Source organism: Hordeum vulgare, chromosome 5H (genome assembly GCF_904849725.1).
Source record: "Hordeum vulgare subsp. vulgare chromosome 5H, MorexV3_pseudomolecules_assembly, whole genome shotgun sequence".
In the NCBI taxonomy this organism is placed as follows: Eukaryota; Viridiplantae; Streptophyta; class Magnoliopsida; order Poales; family Poaceae; genus Hordeum; species Hordeum vulgare.
In genome coordinates, this window is record NC_058522.1 from 537356101 (window position 1) to 537376262 (window position 20162).

General features: G+C 45.6%; 1 protein-coding gene across 3 annotated transcripts; it reads right to left on the bottom strand.

Moving 5' to 3' along the window:
- Positions 1 to 13013: 13013 nt before the first annotated feature.
- LOC123452490 (protein FAR1-RELATED SEQUENCE 12-like) lies at positions 13014 to 18885 on the bottom strand. Of its 3 annotated transcripts, none has more exons than XM_045129144.1 (8): positions 17747 to 18885; positions 17330 to 17407; positions 16414 to 16470; positions 14122 to 16171; positions 13915 to 14039; positions 13731 to 13816; positions 13571 to 13651; positions 13014 to 13263 (listed from the first exon to the last, which is right to left on the bottom strand). In XM_045129144.1, exons 1-8 carry the CDS (start codon positions 18800 to 18802, stop codon positions 13125 to 13127), a joined length of 3672 nt encoding a protein of 1223 aa, XP_044985079.1. In that variant the 5' UTR covers positions 18803 to 18885; the 3' UTR covers positions 13014 to 13124. The 3 variants fall into 3 exon arrangements, with proteins under 3 accessions (XP_044985079.1, XP_044985080.1, XP_044985078.1); XM_045129145.1 differs by having other exon boundaries at positions 13731 to 13802; positions 14113 to 16171; XM_045129143.1 differs by having other exon boundaries at positions 14113 to 16171.
- Between the last annotated feature and the right edge of the window lie 1277 nt (positions 18886 to 20162).

A 20162-nucleotide genomic window follows, 5' to 3' on the forward strand; every position in this document is an offset into this window, starting at 1 on the left:
TGGATCCTATCTCGGATTTCATGGCCTCAAGCCATTTGTTGGAATCCGGGCCCGCCATCGCTTCTTCATAGTTCGAAGGTTCATCGTTGTCTAACAACATGATTTCCATCACAGGGTTGCCGTACCATTCTGGTGCGGAGTGTACCCTTGTGGACCTTCGCGGTTCAGTAGTAACTTGATCCGAAGCTTCATGATCATCATCATTAACTTCCTCTTCAGTCGGTGTAGGCACCACAGGAACAACTTCTTGCGCTGCGCTACTTTCCTGTTCGAGAGGGGGTGTAATTACCTCATCAAGTTCTACCTTCCTCCCACTTACTTCTTTCGAGAGAAACTCTTTCTCTAGAAAGGATCCGTTCTTGGCAACAAAGGTTTTACCTTCGGATCTAAGATAGAAGGTATACCCAATAGTTTCCTTAGGGTATCCTATGAATACGCATTTCTCCGCTTTGGGTTCGAGCTTTTCTGGTTGAAGTTTCTTCACATAAGCATCACAACCCCAAACTTTAAGAAACGACAACTTAGGTTTCTTGCCAAACCACAGTTCATACGGTGTCGTCTCAACGGATTTAGACGGTGCCCTATTTAAAGTGAATGCTGCAGTTTCTAATGCATATCCCCAAAATGATAGCGGTAAGTCGGTGAGAGACATCATAGATCGTACCATATCTAATAAAGTGCGATTACGACGTTCAGACACTCCGTTGCGCTGCGGTGTGCCAGGCGGCGTCAGTTATGAAATGATTCCACACTTCCTTAGGTGTGTGCCAAACTCGTGACTCAAATATTCTCCTCCACGATCAGATCGTAGACATTTAATCTTTCTGTCACGTTGATTCTCAACCTCCCTCTGAAATTCCTTGAACTTTTCAAACGTCTCAGATTTGTGCTTCATCAAGTAGATATACCCATACCTACTCAAATCATCGGTGAGAGTGAGAACATAACGATAACCACCGCGAGCTTCAGCGTTCATTGGACCACACACATCGGTATGTATTATTTCCAATAAGTCGGTTGCTCTCTCCATTATTCCTGAGAATGGATTCTTAGTCATCTTGCCCATAAGGCACGGTTCGCATGTGTCAAATGATTCAAAGTCAAGAGACTCTAGCAGTCCATCAGTATGGAGCTTCTTCATGTGCTTAACGCCGATATGACCAAGGCGGCAGTGCCACAAGTATGTGGGACTATCGTTATCAACTTTGCATCTTTTGGTACTCACACTATGAATATGTGTAACATCACGATCGAGATTCATCAAGAATAAACCATTCACCAGCGGAGCATGACCATAAAACATATCACTCATATAAATAGAACAACCATTATTCTCTGACTTAAATGAGTAGCCGTCTCGCATTAAGCAAGACCCTGATACAATGTTCATGCTTAAAGCTGGTACTAAATAACAATTATTAAGGTTTAAAACTAATCCCGACGGTAGATGTAGAGGTAGCGTGCCGACGGCGATCACATCGACCTTTGAACCATTCCCGACGCGCATCGTCACCTCGTCCTTGGCCAGTCTCCGCTTATTCCGCAGTTCCTGCTTTGAGTTGCAAATGTGAGCAACAGCACCGGTATCAAATACCCAGGAGCTACTACGAGCGCTGGTAAGGTACACATCAATAACATGTATATCACATATACCTTTAACGTTGCCGGCCTTCTTGTCCGCTAAGTATTTGGGGCAGTTCCGCTTCCAGTGACCTTTTCCCTTGCAGTAGAAGCACTCAGTCTCAGGCTTGGGTCCGTTCTTTTTCTTCTTCCCGGCATCTGGCTTACCGGGCGCGGCAACAGCTTTGCCGTCTTTCTTGAAGTTCTTCTTACCCCTTCCTTTCTTGAAACTAGTGGTCTTGTTGACCATCAACACTTGATGCTCCTTCTTGATTTCTACTTCTGCAGACTTGAGCATCGAGTACAACTCGGGAATGGTTTTCTCCATCCCTTGCATGTTGTAGTTAAGCACAAAGCCTTTGTAGCTTGGTGGGAGAGACTGGAGGATTCTGTCAATGATAGCATCATCCGGAAGTTCGACTCCAAGTGAAGTCAGACGACCGTGTAACCCAGACATTTTGAGTATGTGCTCACTGACAGAACTGTTCTCCTCCATCTTACAGCTGAAGAACTTGTCGGAGACTTCATATCTCTCGACACGGGCATGAGCTTGAAAAACTAGCTTCAGCTCTTGGAACATCTCATATGCCCCGTGTTGCTCAAAACGTCTTTGGAGCCCCGTTTCTAAACTGTATAACATGCCACACCTGACCAGAGAGTAGTCATCACTCCGCGCTTGCCAGACGTTTAGAACGTCCTGCGCTGCTGCGGGAGCGGGAGGGTCACCTAGCGGCGCATTAAGGACATAAGCCTTTTTAGCTGCTTCAAGGATGAGCTTCAGGTTGCGAACCCAGTCCGCATAGTTGCTACCATCATCTTTCAGCTTGTTTTTCTCTAGGAATGCGTTGAAGTTGAGGTTGAGGTTGGACATCTACAATATTTATAAAGACAACTTTTAGACTAAGTTCATGACAATTAAGTTCATTTAATCAAATTAAGTATGAACTCCCACTTAAATCGACATCCCTCTAGTCATCTAAGTGATACATGATCCATGTTGACTAACCCGTGTCCGATCATCACGTGAGACGGACTAGTCACCATGGTGAGCAACTTCATGCTGATCGTATTCAACCATACGACTCATGTTCGACCTTTCGGTCTCTTGTATTCGAGGTCATGTCTGTACATGCTAAGCTCGTCGAGTCAACCTAAGTGTTTCGCGTGTGTAAATCTGGCTTACACCCGTTGTATGCGAACGTTAGAATCTATCACACCCGATCATCACGTGGTGCTTCGAGACAACGAACCTTCGCAACGGTGCACACTTAGGGGAATACGTTCTCGAAATTTTAAGAGGGATCATCTTATTATGCTACCGTCGTTCTAAGCAATAAGATGAAAAAACATGATAAACATCACAATGCAATCATATAGTGACATGATATGGCCATTATCATCTTTGCCCTTTGGATCTCCATCTTCAGGCATCGCATGATCATCATCGTCACCGGCGTGACACCATGATCTCCATCATCATGGTCTCCATCATCGTGTCTCCGTGAAGTCGTCATGCCAACTACTACTATCACTACTACTATAGCTAACTGTTAGCAATGAAGTAAAAGTAGTAAGCACATGGCGTTGCATCTCATACAATAAATTAAGACAACTCCTATGGCTCCTGCCGGTTGTCATACTCATCGACATGCAAGTCGTGAAACCTATTACAATAACATGATCATCTCATGCATCATACATGCAACATCACAACTTTGGCCATATCACATCACATGTCAAAACCTACAAAAACAAGTTAGACGTCCTCTAATTGTTGTTGCAAGTTTTACGTGGCTGATTTGGGTTTCTAGCAAGAACGCCTTCTTACCTACGTGACAGACACAACAATGATATGCCAAAGCTATTTACCCTTCATAAGGACCCTTTTCATCAAATCCAATCCGACTAGAGTAGGAGAGACAGACACCCGCTAGCCACCTTTATGCACGATGTGCATGTTTGTCGGTGGAACCAGTCTCACGTAAGCGTACATGTAAGGTCGGTCCGGGCCGCTTCATCCCACAATACCGCCGGAAAAGAATAAGACTAGTAACGCAAGCAAATTGACAAACCATCGTCCACAACTTTTGTGTTCTACTCGTGCATGGAAGCTACGCATAGAAAACCTGGCTCGGATGCCACTGTTGGGTAACGTAGCATAAATTCAAAATTTTCCTATGCATGTTCAGATCTTCCTATGGAGAGACCAGCAACGAGAGAGGGGTAAGTGCATCTTCATACCTTTGAAGATCGCTAAGCGGAAGCGTTGCTAGAACGCGGTTGATGGAGTCGTACTCGCAACGATTCCGATCTAGTGCCGAACAACGGCACCTCCGCGTTCAACACACGTGCAGCCCGGTGACGTCTCCCGCACCTTGATCCAGTAAGGAGGAGGGAGAGATTGGGAAAGAAGACCAGCAACACGACGGTGTGGTGTTGGTGGAGAGACGAGGTCTCCCGGCAGGGATTCGCCAAGCGCCGGCAGAGAGGAGGAGGAAGAAGTGCAGGGCTACGCCGAGGGAGAGGGAAAACCGTGTCCTCCAAAGGCCAAAAGTGCCCACTATATATAGGGGAAGGGGAGAGGGGGTGCCACCCCTAGGGTTCCCACCCTAGGGGGTGCGGCAGCCCTCCCAGATGGGGTTTGTGGCGGCCAGATGAGGGAGGAGGGGTGGCGCACCCCTCTGGTGGGCCTAAGGCCCACCTAAGTTAGGGTTCCCCCCTCTCCCCCTTTTTCTGGTGCACATGGGCTGGGTGGGGGGCGCACCAGCCCACTTAGGGGCTGGTTCCCTTCCCCACTTAGCCCATCTAGCCTCCCGGGGTCGTCACCCCCTTTCGGTGGCCCCCCGGGACCACCTCCGGTGGTCCCGGTACGTTACCGGTGATGCCCGAAACACTTCCGGTGTCCGAAACCATCCGTCCTATATATCAATCTTTACCTCCGGACCATTCCGGAGCTCCTCGTGATGTCCGGGATCTCATCCGAGACTCCGAACAACTTTCGGTAATCTCGTATAACAATTCCCTATAACCCTAGCGTCATCGAACCTTAAGTGTGTAGACCCTACGGGTTCGGGAGACAGGCAGACATGACCGAGACACCTCTCTGGCCAATAACCATCAGCGGGGTCTGGATACCCATGGTGGCTCCCACTAGCTCCACGATGATCTCATCGGATGAACCACGATGTCAAGGATTCAATCAATCCCGTATACGATTCCCTTTGTCTGTCGGTATAGAACTTGCCCGAGATTCGATCGTCGGTATACCTATACCTTGTTCAATCTCGTTACCGGTAAGTCTCTTTACTCGTTCCGTAGCACGTCATCGTGTGACTAACTCCTTAGTCACATTGAGCTCATGATGATGTTCTACCGAGTGGGCCCAGAGATACCTCTCCGTCACACGGAGTGACAAATCCCGATCTCGATTCGTGCCAACCCAACAGACACTTTCGGAGGTACCCGTAGTGCACCATTATAGTCACCCAGTTACGTTGTGACGTTTGATACACCCAAAGCACTCCTACAGTATCCGGGAGTTGCACAATCTCACGGTCGAAGGAAAAGATACTTGACATTAGAAAAGCATTAGCATACGAACAATACGATCTAGTGCTAGGCTTAGGATTGGGTCTTGTCCACCACATCATTCTCCCAATGATGTGATCCCGTTTATCAATGACATCCAATGTCCATGATCAGGAAACCATGATCATCTATTGACTAACGGGCTAGCCAACTAGAGGCTTGCTAGGGACACATTATGATCTATTCATTCACACATGTATTACTGTTTCCTGTTAATACAATTATAGCATGAACGATAGACGATTATCATGAACAAGGAAATATGTGATAACCATTTTATTATTGCCTCTAGGGCATATTTCCAACACTACCAGAGCAACGCGCGATTGCTATTGCAGAGGAGCTTGCGACCTTTCTGAGGACGGAAGCTATAGATGACAAAGGACGATTTAGTGTAGCTAGGGGCCATTACTGATGTTCGTCCATGTAATCGAATAGACGGGCTCTAGTCCCGATAATTCAGATCTCCATATAATTGTATATATATGCTCGCTTGTAAGATAAGTTAATCTTATATATATATGCATAATTATTTCTATTTAAATTATATGAAAACTAATTCCCGAACACCAAACGAGGCATCACGTTAATCTCCCGAACACCTAAACCCTAAAACCCAAAAATAATTTCATTCAAAAAAAAACCCAAAAATAAACAAAATCTGAAACTCTTTAGTCCCGATCCGTGTAACGAACCGGGACTAAAGGGCCTGCCCCTGGGGCGCTACGAGGCGTCCACGTGGAGCACCTTTAGTCCCGGCTTGGAACAGGGCCGGGACTAAAAGTTAGGCCTTTAGTCCCGCCCCTTTAGTCCCGGTTGGTGAACCGGGACTAAAGCCCCTTACGGGCCGGGGCTAAAGGTCCCGTCCCCACTAGTGTGAGAAGAAGGTAGCGACGAACTACTTATATAATAGGGGTTGCCTACAGCTCAGCTAGCTGAGATTTTCTATGGTCTCATTCACATAATATTATTGTATTTTGTATTTATTCTGTTTGTTTTTTAGCCCATCATTTATTATTTTTGACTAACATGTCATATTTTTTGTTCTTGTTGCTATGCACCCCATCTAGCCGGTCTAATAACTACTTGTTCAGTTTTTATTGTTGCACGTCGCATCTTTTAAAAAAGAAATCATTGATAGAGAAAAAAAGAATAAGCAAAAAAATATAAGTAATGGCTTGTTAGCTTCAACTACTCTGACCACTAAACATTCGTATGCAAAAAACTAGTGTGTTCTTATTATAGGAATTGTGATGTAATAATTTGTTTTTCTTCTTAGTAAAAAACAACTTGATTATAGTTTTTTCATGAGTTGTGACCCGCATGTGAATGCTTGTAGTTGCGACCTGACTATGAATACTTGCAATTGCGATCCGACTATCAATATTTGCAATTGCGATCCGACTATGAATACCTGCAATTGCGACTTGACTATAAATACTTGCAATTGCGACCCGACTATCAAAATTTGCAATTGCGACCCGACTATGAATACTTGCAATTGCGACCTGATTCTGAATATTTGCAGTTGTGATTAGACTCTTAATACTTGCAATTGCGACCTGACTTTGAATATTTGCAGTTGCAATTAGACTCTAAATACTTGTAATTGCGACCCGATTTTAAATACTTGCAGTTGCGGTCCGACTTCGAATACATGTAGTTGCCACCCGACTTTGAATACTTGCAATTTCGACCCGACTTTGAATATTTGCAGTTGCGGCCACATTTCAAATCTTGCAGTTGCGACCCGACTGTAAATGCTTTTAGTTGCGACCCGACTGTGAATACTTACCATTGCGATCCGACTATCAATATTTGCAATTGCGACCTGACTATGAATACTTGCAATTGCGATCTGATTTTGAATATTTGCAGTTGCGATTAGACTCTGAATACTTGCAATTGCTATCGATTTTAAATACTTACAGTTGCGGCCTGACTTTGAATATTTGCAGTTGCGATTAGACTCTGAATACTTGCAATTGTGATCCAATTTTAAATACTTGCAGTTGCGGCTCGACTTCGAATAGATGTAGTTGCCACCCAACTTGCAATTTCGACTCGACTTTGAATATTTGTAGTTGTGGCCACATTTCGAATCTTGCAGTTGCGATCCGACTTTAAATATTAATGTAATTAATATAAAATACAAGATGCATAAGAACACAAGTTTTTTGAAAAATACTAATTAAAAAATAATTTTAAAATACTAATTTATAAAATAGAAAACTATGAATAGATCATAAAAATAAAATATACATATTTGTACGGACAAACTATCAATAGCCGGTCTAATATAGTTCACAAAATTAAGGGTTGTATATTTGTAAAGACAAACTATCAATAGCCGGTCTAATATACAACTCTTAATTTTCCCAAAAAAAAAATAACAATAAGTGTAACAACGAAATAGTGACCACCGGCTGAAGAAACGAACAACAAAAGGGAAAAAACTGCATAAAAGAAGAGGCATAAAAAAGAATACGAGCCCAACAACAGTAAACACTAAAAGCAGCTCACCATGGCAAACATGAAATGAGCCCATAAATAATGAACCGGCAACGCTTGCCACGCCCAACAAGTCTGGGCGTTAATCCTCCTCCTCCTGCACGAATAACTACGTGCTAAATTCGACGGTCAATTAAGTGAATGAGCCCAAACTATTTCTCAGCTAGCTGAGAAATAGCAAAATCGTATATAATAAGTAGGACATGGTCGAGCAACAAAATGGTTTCTACGTAAGAGTTTGAACTCTATTCACATCCAAAGAGCGGAGTGGGCAGGTATGACATTTACCTGTTTGGGACTGCTTTGCTCCATCAAAATCAGCTCCGCTTAATCAATTCCATTTTAGAGCAGTTTCATATAGAAGTTGTAACCATTTTAAAAGAATGTTTGGCTCTCATTTAGCTCCAGCTTCACGAATGAAAAATTTAGTGAAAAGGATCTATTTGATTGGATGAGAGGTAAAAACGAAGGGGTATCCACTTACTGGTGGCAGTGGTGGGTAATTTTCTTCCAATTCCAGCTTCTATAATTTTATGGAGCACCTCCTAGAGAGCTTCACAAAAAACAAAGAGTTGGATCCCAGATTCTAGTTTTTTTACGGAGCGGTATATCGTGGAGCTATCCCGTTTGGCTTACGTTTTCTAGAGCGGAGTTGAATTTTCTGAAACAGAGCATTTCCAAACAGGCTTTAGTATGTGCATATTCTCTTGAAGACTTGAAGTTTTAGCTTCAATCATTCAACTGGCTCTGTTTTTCACAGATGCATGTATTCTTTTTATTAAAATTCAGTATTTTTTGAGCTGCTGAATGTTTATCAAGTCATATTTATAACCTCTACGGTCAAAGCAACATAAAGGATAAGCTACGAGACATTTTACCGTGCATCGTACTACTAAAAATAGTGGGTAGTATATAACTGATCCGATGGTTATTATTGATCCCTTGTTTTTTTTCCTAAAACATGTTGGTAATTGACTATTATAATATATTTGTTTTTTCTTAATGTTAATTGTAATGATTAATAACGTAGGTAATCAGACCTGTGAAAAGAATGAATTGTCCTTCACCTTAGTTCGTATGTTTGTTTGTCCTTCATTCTCAGGAATTTGTTCAGCCGGCCAAGCAGTCCGGCGGCCGTCTCAGTCGCACAGGACCGGCCACTCCGTCTTCCATTAGTGATAGCAATAGCAATGATCTTTGGACGGCGCCCGAGATCGGTTCCTTGGCAAGTCGTCTTTCATTAGTGATAGCAATGTCCACGTCCTTTTCAAATTTTCATGTCTCGTGCGAGTGCATGCCATGGCCAATGCATAACCAAACTAAAACGCGGGAGCCGGGAGGTGCCCTTTGACGCTGCATGTACTCCCTTCGTTGTTAAATATAAATCTTTTTAAAGGTTTCATTAGAGGACTTACCTCGCTCGCGTCGCTCTCTAGGGGAGCGGCCCGAGCGTCCCCTAGCACCGCCGCCGCCTCCCCACCTGCTCCTCCCCGCCCCCCCGTCGCCGTCGAGCGTCGCTGCCGCGCAAAGCCCGTGCAGCAGCCGGCGGCGGCGGGCCTCTCTCGCGCGGATGCGTCCCGGGACCGGCCCTGGACGGCGCGGCTCGCTCGGCGAGGTTGGGCGTCGGGGCGGCGGCCCGGAGGTGGCGGCAGGGACGGCTCGGCGGCTCGGCGAGGCTGGGCGTCGGGGCGGCAGCCCGGTGATGGCGGCGTGGACGGCTTGGAGGGGCTGGGCCTCGGCGCGCCTTCTCCCCCGCTCGGGTTGGTGATGGGCGGGTCCCGTGGTGGCGGCTTGGCGGTGTGGTGCGGCGGAGCTCCGGCACGGGCTGGGTCCTCTAGCGGGCTGGAGGCGCGGCAGGGCGCCATCCAGTGGTGCTGCCTCCGCAGCGACTGCGGCCTGCCCTTGACCCCGATCTGGACCTGGATCTGGATCTGGTGGTACTCGGGCCTACGTCATGGTGGCTTCGGAGGTGTCGTGTCGCTGGGGGTGCTGCGTGGAGGACGTGCTTGGTGGCTCCCCGGTGTCGCTGGCGCGGTGGCTTCGTGGGAGGCGTGTGGGCTAGCGAAGATGCTGTGCGTGGGGTTGTGGTGTTGGGAGGTGCTCCGGGCGAGAGCTTGCCGGCCAGCGGTGATGGCAGCTGTGGACGTCGTCTCACCTTCTTGGAGGCACCGTTGAGGAGTTCTCTTCCCACACACCCTCAGATCCAGTTATTCGGGTGAAAACCTTAGGCCTGGTTGGGCCGGACAACGGCGTCGGCATCGTCGCTTCCTCCTTGGGGGCGTCGTCTTGAAGAGCTTTGGATTTCGATTGCACTCTTCAGGGGCTAGACGCTCGTGACACTGCGGTCGGCTGGGGCGCGTCCGGCAATGTGAATGATCTGCGCGGCTTCTTGTGCGGCAACGATGGCCCCTTCAAGCGGAGAAGGATTTGATGTTGGGTTCTGGTAGTCGGTCTCGTCCGGCGTGTTCGAGGGGTCGCCGTGCCTCTCTTGTCTTCTGAAGTCGGAGTTGTTTGAGGGGGATCCTTGCGGCGACGATGACGTGAAGACGGGTGGTCGGTTCTGGCGCTGGCTCGGCGCAGGTCATGTGCTTTTCTTCCTTCAATGCTCGTCGGCTGAGTCGAAGCTGCCTGGTCGCCGGCGCGTGAGGTGGACTTTTGGCGTCGTCCGACGCAGGCCTCTACCCTTGTCTGCGGTGGAGGCTACATCGGTGGTCGTCGATGGTGAAGTCGGAGTCGCCCTCGCGGAGGCGTGATGACGATGACGCCGGATTACAACCTCGACGGAGCTCTTCTCCTAGGCGGCGTGTGTGTGTTCTTGTGTAGGTTGCCAGGTCGCCCTGTGTGCCTTGTCGTGGCGGGCGCATTGTGACGGTTTTAGTCCGGTTTTCCAATTATTAACCGGACAACTCTCTTCGATCTTTTTTAACGAGATCGGTACCTAAGGGACCGTGTTTAAAAAAAATACTTTAAAGTGTTGATTCACTCATTTTACTTCGTATATAGACCCTTAGTAAAATCTCTTAAAAGACTTATATTTAAGAACGGAGGGAGTAGGAGGCAATTATCACAGCAATTAATTTCTCGTGCTATTATTATGCGAGTTAATTGTGTATTGGTCGCAGCACTACCGAAACTGCCCCTGATCACAAAATATATACTACCGAAAATCTGCAATAGTATTTTCAAATCTGGGCCGTACGTCCAAACACAAAAATAAACGGTCTGTATTGATCTGATGTACTGTAAAAGGTCTCGAACCTAAAATGTTGCCAGTCCAGAAGGAAACTTCTTTTGGTCATTACACGATGAATTGTCACAAATCATTATCGTAAAGACTCAACTCTCCGGAAAGAGAGAGGTATTTATATCTCAGCGGACAAGGTAATATGCATATTGGAGGGGCGTTTTGGCTCCAGTAACGTGAAAACAAATAGTAAATGATTGTAAAAAAATCTAAAACATTTTGTGAATGTTAGTGTTAGTGTTACAAGCGTGCTTGACAATGATCATGCGAGACGGTAAGCCGTGTTTCGTCGGTGAAAAAAATTGAGGTTACGCAGGCCAAAATGCTTAACTTTTTTGCCTCAGAATTTGCAGGTGGCATTAACAAATAAAAAAATTGTCTTATTGTTTTTACATTTAAAATTTTATTTTTGGGTCCGGGGCCAAATTGAATTTCCCCTATGCATATGCCTTTTTCTAAACACAAGTATGCATACTAGATCTATTTACGCAAACCTATTACTGAACTTCCCGAGAGATAACTTTTATCCGATTAAGATATTTCTGTCACTGAATCATCACCATAAAGTTTCTTGAGAGAAGCTCGTATCGACCTTTTGCATTAGTTTGCATGTTTTGGCGACCGTCTTTTTGTTGTTGTTTTTTGAAGAGTACTATCAGACCTCAAGAGTAAAGCAGTGAGGATCGAACTGGACGAGGGACGCTGTTAGGTAAGCCTAAGCACAACATGACAACGCCTCCCAGGAAAACTCCTAATTAACCTGCCACTTGGTGCTGCACCACACCTACAAGAAAGGTGCAGAAACTATACATTTAGGCCTCGTTTAGCACGGAGGGATTCAGGAGGTTTCGAAAACCCCTGGGAGGGTCAGAAATCTCACAGAACCTTAGGCGTTCATTTGGTAAGAAGGGTTTGCTTAGCCGAATTCCCTTCGATCCCCTTCAATCCCTTCATATCCATGTGTTTCAGAATCCTTCTCAAGGGAGTAGTGAAAGCAAAGCACCGAGGATTTGAGAGGATTGGGTGAAAGAAAGGGATTCATCAAATCTCTTCCTCCCCAAACCTTCCCAATTCACTTCTATCAAACAAAGCCTTATGATATTTTGGACAAGAATGACGGGATGCCATGAGCTACAAGCTGTGTACAAGATATATGCATACCATTTTGCATCCATGGAAGGTAACATCGTGAGTGTTCCTGCTGCCTATCATTCCTAATGTGCTTTGGCAAATGGCAATGCTCGAGCAATAGTGTTTGGCGCATACAGGTGCAATTCTTGAGAAGGTAGCAACGAAACTAATGTGCTTTCCGCTCGGACGATGTCATTCTCCTGTCACAACTAGTACGAGGTGCATGCTTCATGGATTTCAACGCGCCGTAACCTTTAAGGCCGCGTTTGGATTGTCGGTGAAATCTTACAAATGTAAATAATTACAACTGTATATTACCAGTGTTCAGTAATATACAACCGGCAATATTTCCCGTTTATAAAATTTCATGGATGGGCAGTTTTCTGAAATCCGATGCCTTCCTCGGCTTCGCATTGACTATCTCCTCAAAGAGGCAAATGAACCACGAGGAGGACGATGCTGTCAGCATCCTTCGCCGCCGACGACCTCCTCGCGGCCCTCTCCTCCCCGAGTTCCCGCGCCAGCCTCCACTCCCGCTTCTGCCCCCAGCCCTTCTGCCCCCACCTACCCGTTGCGAACCTTGCCCAAGCCGCCGTCGAAGAGGGCGACCAAGCAGACGCTGGCGCCCCCCGACGCGGCCGTCGTCCGCCCCCTTGCGGAGCTCTTCCGCTCGTTCCTCTGCCGCGGGCCTTCGTTTTATTTGTGTGGCCTCGACATGCTGGTCCGTAAGTTTTACGGATGTAAACGGGGCCAAAACCAGCGAAAAAACGGTGGATGGAAATCGGGTGTAAAAATAACACGACGATCCAAGCACACAATCAGAGAACGAAATAGGCTCTGTATTTTACACCCGGATTCAGTGCAAATACGACGAACCAAGCGCGGCCTAACCCATGATAGTAGGAAGGTTTGGTCCAGATTTCACCAACGCTCCATATTTACATTAATATAAACAAGGTGAGCCAGGGAGGATAGCTCAGTTTCTACATTATTTCTCGTTACATAGTTTACAACTAGGAAACTTGAGTTTCTACATTCTGGCGTAAACAGATAATACATCACAGGAAATCCCATACTGGGATGGTGTACTGGCCTTGATCCGTGGTCTGGTGGCCCAACTGAGGATTGCTGCTAAGAAACTGCAATGACTGGATATCTGGAGGGGGCGCCTGCACCACCAAAACACGACGAAAAGCAGCTATCATCATTTTGCCTTAAGAAAATTAGCCAACAAGAAAGTTTTCGAATGAGCCCATGCTATGTAATGCTGATTACAGTCACTTGACCGACTACATCACCTAGATGAATATCTCTTATGGAGAGAACTTATTCTAGAGGGGTATGCAAGGATATGAACTCAATGCTCACTTAAAAGTCCTACCCTAGCAACTGTGGAAGAAATAAGTGGAGTACAATCCCTTGGGAAGGACAACATAGGTGTAACCAAACATGAGTAATGCATAAATGTAGAATCACCTGGTGCATTTGAGGACCACTATGAAAGGGTGGTTGTTGTAGATGAGGTTGCTGAAGATGAACAGGTGATTGTTCCTGCATCTATCCACACACCGATTTGCGGTGAGAGAAAAGTACAAATTGTATTATTTTTTCAAGAAATTCAAAAAATGTCCATTACCTGCCCAAATGGGGACATGCCAGAAAATCCTTGAAGAGAATTAAGACCAAACTGCTGTGTAACATATGGTGCCTGTTTTGGTAAAGCTATAATATATCAGACGTAAATACAAACTATAATCATCATCCTCTTCACTCCTTTGTTCATCAAAACAGGGGTCTATGAAAGGAAACATAAGTTTCACCTGCATCAGATGACTTGGTGCCAGGAACTGGTTGGTTGGAGTACTCATGTGATTCGGAATGTCATTCGATATAGTGGGAGCAAGAACCCCAAGTGGGAGTTCAGCCTCCTCAGGTTCCACTAGACCTGCAACAACTTAATCAGATCAGACACTAATCATGTCCAATCCAGCATGGAGCAACTTAGGTGATGAACATACCTTGTCTACCTTTTTTCTTTTTACTTGATTCAAGAGGACTTTGCTGCCGGCGACGGTTCTCTACATTTTTATTTTTCTTACTACTTGCTCTGCGAGGTTCACTGTTGCTGGTATCATTCTGAAGCAAATTTGGCTGTTGACTTCTCATGATAGTGCTTAAGGAAGGCTTATCATGCAACTTTGCTTGCAGAAGAATCTCAACTTGCTCCAGGAGCTGATCATATTGGCTCTCCATAAATCTCTGACCTTCAATGTTTTCTGCAGCCTTTGCTGCCACTTTATATAAAGTTCGATACAGCGAATTGTGCCGTTTAGACACCATGAACTTGGGATCTTCATCCACAGCAGCAAAACCGAAGTTCTCCTTTGTAGATTCACTCTGAGCATCCTTTCGCCATCTTTTCAAAATATATCGTGGTGGAAGTTCTTTAATATTTTTTATCTCAAGAACTTTCAGCACATGGCAACATGGAAGGCCTACAAATTCAAACTTCTTGCAGCTACAAACGACCATATATTCTGATGAGTCAAATCTAACAAAATGAACTTGAGGTCTGTTTTTGACAGTTACCTCATACTCGGATATTGGTCCAATTTCACCACAGCAATAAACCATGCAGGCCAAGACCAGTTCAAATTCTAACCTGAACATCTCAAACAATGCAGGAGTATATGTATTAGCAGCTTGCCAAAGTAACCGCAGAGGTGGTACCCTCTGTGTCATTTGAACTCCAAGGTAATCAGCTTGTTGTTCAGCTAGACGTTTCTCCTCCAGAAATTTATCATATCTGTTAAAGAAGTGTGGAAGGTCTATCTCTGTTTTAAGAACATCTGTCAAGATGGCATCCACGTAATCATTTCGGAGTGTGGCTGCAATATCTGCACAGAATATATCACGCCCATAAGGCAAAGCCCATCTTTCTCTCTCCTCATACAATTTACTTAGCCACTCATTGTCTTTCAGATTGTACTTTGCCAAGAGGATTTCCCAGCTAGACAAGAAGTCCCCCTCCTCCTCATAGTCATACAAAGACCTACTAAAATCATGGGCAAAAGTTTCAGAACCTTGGAATGTATCTCTTAGTACCTTGGTGGCATTTTGATATAAATGCAACAGTGAGAAGCGATGGGCAGTCCCTGGCCAAGCAGCATCGACTGCATCACTTATTGTTGTACAGCTGTCAGTCAAAACTGTTCTTGGCTGATTTCCGCTCATAGCAGATTTGAATGTTTCAAACAACCACTTGAAGGATTCAACAGATTCATCATAAATAAACGCTGTACCAAATATGGTTGGCTGCTTATGATGGTTAACTCCAATAAATAAAAACAGAGGCCTACAATAATCACTTGTACTATACCTTGTGTCAACACACACTACATCACCAAAGTAGTTAAAATCCATCATTGATTTAACATCTGCCCAGAATACATTTCTGAATTGGTCATCTTCATCCACTTGAATGGAATAAAAGAATGAAGGATTCTGGCCTTTCATCCTCTGTAAATATTCAGAAATTGCCCGAGCATCGCCCAATTGCATATCCTTTGTGTGCCTTGTCCTAATATAATTTTTATAGTCATTTGGTATCAAAACAACTTTTGGTGGATCCAGAGGCTGCTGTAACTTTGCTAATAACTTCTGCGATCTCAGAATCTGAATGTCCACCACAGGAGCTTCAAGGTCATGGTTATGATCAGCCACATACTCCGTCACTACATATTTGCCGCTAGTAGTGATTTTAACAGTCATGTGTGCTTCGCAGCCAGTTCTTGTTTCTGCTCGTTGTTTCTTTGTCTCAGCAGTAACACTTTTATGGCGGAATCCCTCTTTAGAACATACATAAGCCCGAGATCTCGTAACATTATTTGCTGTTTTCTCAGAGCATCCTTTTCGGACATTGAATCCTGCAGTTCCAGCATAGCTGACATAAAACTCATAGGCCTTGTCTTCATTCAGGAAAACCATACCCACTTTTGGCTCTCCTCCAGGCCCAGCTACTACTTCCGTTTCTGGATCCTGTTCTGCTTCAACTATTTCATCTTCTTTACTCTCAGGCTGGACAGAGGGCAAACAATCATACTTGTTAAAGTGAATGGGAGATTCAAATACAATAATACGCAAACATAGCAGTTCATATGGAAAAAATGGTCTCACAGAAATCATTATTCCCCTTTTATGTAATGTAACCAAAGAAAAGTATCATCTCACAAGATTCATACAGAAAATTCAAACAATTATTTCCTATGCAACAACTGCAGAGAAAAAAAATCATTGCAATTGAACATTTTGTACGCTACCTTCTTTTCATTTTGAAGATTTTGCTTCTCAAGACGTTTTGATCGCCTTTCTGATGGCTGTCAAGAATAAGAAGGAAGCATAAAAATAATGAGATAAATGTCGCAGAGATGCTTCGTATTTATTCTGAAAAAGACTAGTACATGGAAGCAAGTTAATGCTCGCTGATTCAAATAGTTTCCACATTCATGAGAGACCTCAATACAAAGATACAACAGGTCAGAAAAAAATGAATTGTGTTCGCATACAAGAGTTGCAAAGTGGAGCTAAGTACAAACCACCGACAGATCACATAAAATTAGTTTAGCAAATGTCAACAAGAAGACCTACAGATAGTCTGTTGAAACCAGCCCTAGAGAAGTTAGAATTGTACATCAATGACATGCAGAATACAAGTACTAGTGAACAATTTCTTGTATAATTTCAAGTTTAGTAGCAATGGAAAGTAGCTACGCAATCTGTCATGTGGGGCAGAATGTATGGCGCAGGCACAATGACAAAGACAAGCAGCCTGCTGCTTGATACTCACGGTAGCCTAGGGGATCTCCCTATCAATTAGTTTCCAAGATTGTTAGTGCTTGCCTTATGGCATAAGCTTTCCTTTCACCCCAGCCCTCTATATAATAGTTATGTAAAGCTATCAATAAACAGAAAAAGAGATTAGGCTCCAACCCTAAGCAACGTGACAATATATTCCATATAAAAGGTGCCAATTATGTGCCAGTATGCATAAAAATGCAATCGCTTGTAACTTGTGAGTCCTGACTATGAGATAACAGTTCGTTGCCAACTGAGTGCTATAATTTCTCCTTCCATTGGCTAACTAACCACCCACTTAACGGAAACTGCTAACAGCGATAGAGCACAATAATGCAGCGCATTCACAAATACATATAGCTTATATGCAAGCAAAGTTACCAGGGGTCCATCGCTTGCCAGAAATCTACCTCCATCACCACGCTTACGCCTTTCCGCCAAAGCTTGGCGTGAGACAATCTAAAATGGACAAGAAGACATACTTACCAAGTAAGCAAAGGATCATACAATATTATATCTGCGATTACTTCAGTTGATATAGAGCCGATTACACAGATACTTGAACATTCTAACATATGTTTATGTCCTGATATATATGCAACACATGTAGGTAAAAGTTCCCATAAATATTGATGTGCCAGGCACATGACCTTTTTCTGAAATGAGCAAGTATGCGAGCCTCGTTGTAGCAATGATGCCTACTTACATTGTATTCTAGAGTCCACATTACACAGTATTGCAAATTATGATACATTCTATATCTCCATCACAACAAACAGCGAGGTGGAAGTGATTTACCTTGGCAGGCCTGCCTGAGGAAGGTCTGCTCTGTCGCTTCGACAGATACTTATGAAGTATCTTCTTTCTCTCATCAATAGCGCACTGCGACGCCGTCACACCAAGGTCCGTCGACGCACATGCCTGCAGGGCATTGCCTTCTGTAACAGCCTTTCTCGGCCTCCCCCTCCCTCTCTTTTCCTTGACCTTCACCTCCTTTTCCATTTCATCCTCATCAGCATCAGAATTAGCACCGTCTCCGTCACCGAGGTCATGGGCGCCATCATGTGTAGCATCCTCCACCTCATCATGCTCTTCCTCCAGTTCGACAACAGACTCGACATCCTTCTCCGCGACATCCTTCGTGTCCCCACCTCTCCCCAAATTCTTCGTACTAGGCACTACTTGCCCATTACCTGCGGCTGCTCTTGCAACGCCCTTCTCCACTGAGTTCTCCAGCTCGATCACCGGCGTGCTCTTCTTCCCGGGCTTGCGGCCCCTCTTCTTATGCGCCCCAGCCTTCCCTTCCCCTTCCCCTTCCCCCGCGGCACCCTCCGCCACCTCCTTGGCGGCATCCGAATCCCTGGCCTTATTACCCTTCCTGTACGAGTAGTTGCCTCTGCAGCAGAGGAACCGCTGCATGATCATGGCCCCCGTGCCGGCCGAGCGGCGGTTGGAGCCGGTGCGGGCCTTGAACCCGGCCCTCTCGCCGTAGCCGTAGTAGAAGCCCTTGGCGTCGTGCACGGAGTCGAACTCCATCCCGAGGGCCGGCGCGGCCGCCGCCTCCCCCGCCGGCGCCGCGTCCAGCCCGTGGTTGTGCTCAGCCACCAGCTTGGACACCTTCCACTTGCCCTCCTCCCCAACCGCCCCGGCGCCTGCGACGCTGTCCTTCCTCACCACCTCCATCATCGCCCTGCACCGGTCGCCGGGCGGCCCCGCGGGCGAGGGGGAGGCCTCCTCCTCCTCGCTGGCGGGCCCGGCCTGGCGGAGCGAGAGGTACCCGAGGGAGAGCGGCTCGTCGGGCCCCGCCGGCGGGGGCGGATCGGAGGAGCTCGCGGGCGGCGGCGCGTCGGCCATGCTCGGGGTGGGGGTTCGGGCGGGGTTTGAAATGGCGCGGGTTTGGGCGGGGGGGTGGAGATCGGGTGTGGGGAGGAGGCGTCTTGCCCTGGCTGCGGCGGCCGGCGGGAGTGGGGGACGGGTTGGGTGGATGCGGAGAAGGGTGTGGGTGTCAAAGGCTGCGCGCACGAGCGTCGGCTCTCTGGCACGTGGGGTCAGGGGCGGTGTGGCCCGGCTGTCATAGGGTGTGAGCTAAGAGGCCAGTGTGGCGCTAGGGGGGGCGCACATTGGGCTCGCGGTCGGCGACCTGAGGAGGGAGACGGGGTGTGTCGTGTGTGTGTGGTGCCTGTCAGCGCGCGACGCGTGCCAGCCCTGGTGCAAGGAAGGTGGGGCCGCCATGTCAGTGCACACATCCTTTATCACGATCGATCGATCGTCCACGAATTATGAAATCGTTATTTATTTATTTATTTATTTTTGCGGGGAAATTATGAATCGTTATTAACGAGGTGAAAAGGTTTAGAAAATACGAGTTGCACGGAACCAATTTCACCTTGTGACGGTTCTAGCTATGTGACAATTATTAACAACTAGCAAAAGAGCTCGTGCGTTGTAATGTAAGAAAAAATAACACATGCTCTAAATGCAATATATTTTCACATGACATCATATTTGTGTTGCCGACGATGGCTTTAGCGCTCACACAACGAAAACGCGTTTGAATGTAGAGTCACTCGAAATAAGATGAAAAATATGTTGTTTCTCCCCACGAGGTTTTTCAAACGTGAGCATGTGTGGTTAACGATGTTTTCTTTCCTCTCAATTTGGTTTTAATTTAATGGATGTTTATTGCAATTCGTATCGTCGCCGGAAAGATAGAGAAAAAAATGACCGTACACTACAGATTAAGTTTGCACCAAAAATAATATTTAAGAAGTATTCAACAGCTAAAAATAACATCATATTTAGATTCTACATATTTTTTAATCAAATTTCATATATAACATGTTAAAATCAGAGTTATGGTTTAAAAGATATGGATAATTTTGTTTTAGATAAAATTTGGATTGGTTGAATGAAAAGTTAGGGTTTTTTTGTTAAAATACGGAGTGCGCGTTGATTACCTGAAACATCAGGGGGGTTTCTGAACAATGCAAAAAACGATTCGTTTTCTAACTTAAATCCGGATTGCGGATTGATTTCAGGAAACGTCGGGGGCTTTTTTGTAAAAGTGGCACGACGAAACATTTTCCTTACTTAAGAAAGGACTACGGTTGCTTAACTAAAAATGGAGGGACTTTTTTGCAAAAATGCCATGACGGACGACCAGAAACCGTATTTGCTTTATTATTAGGGAGAGATTGTTATTTATTTTATTTTT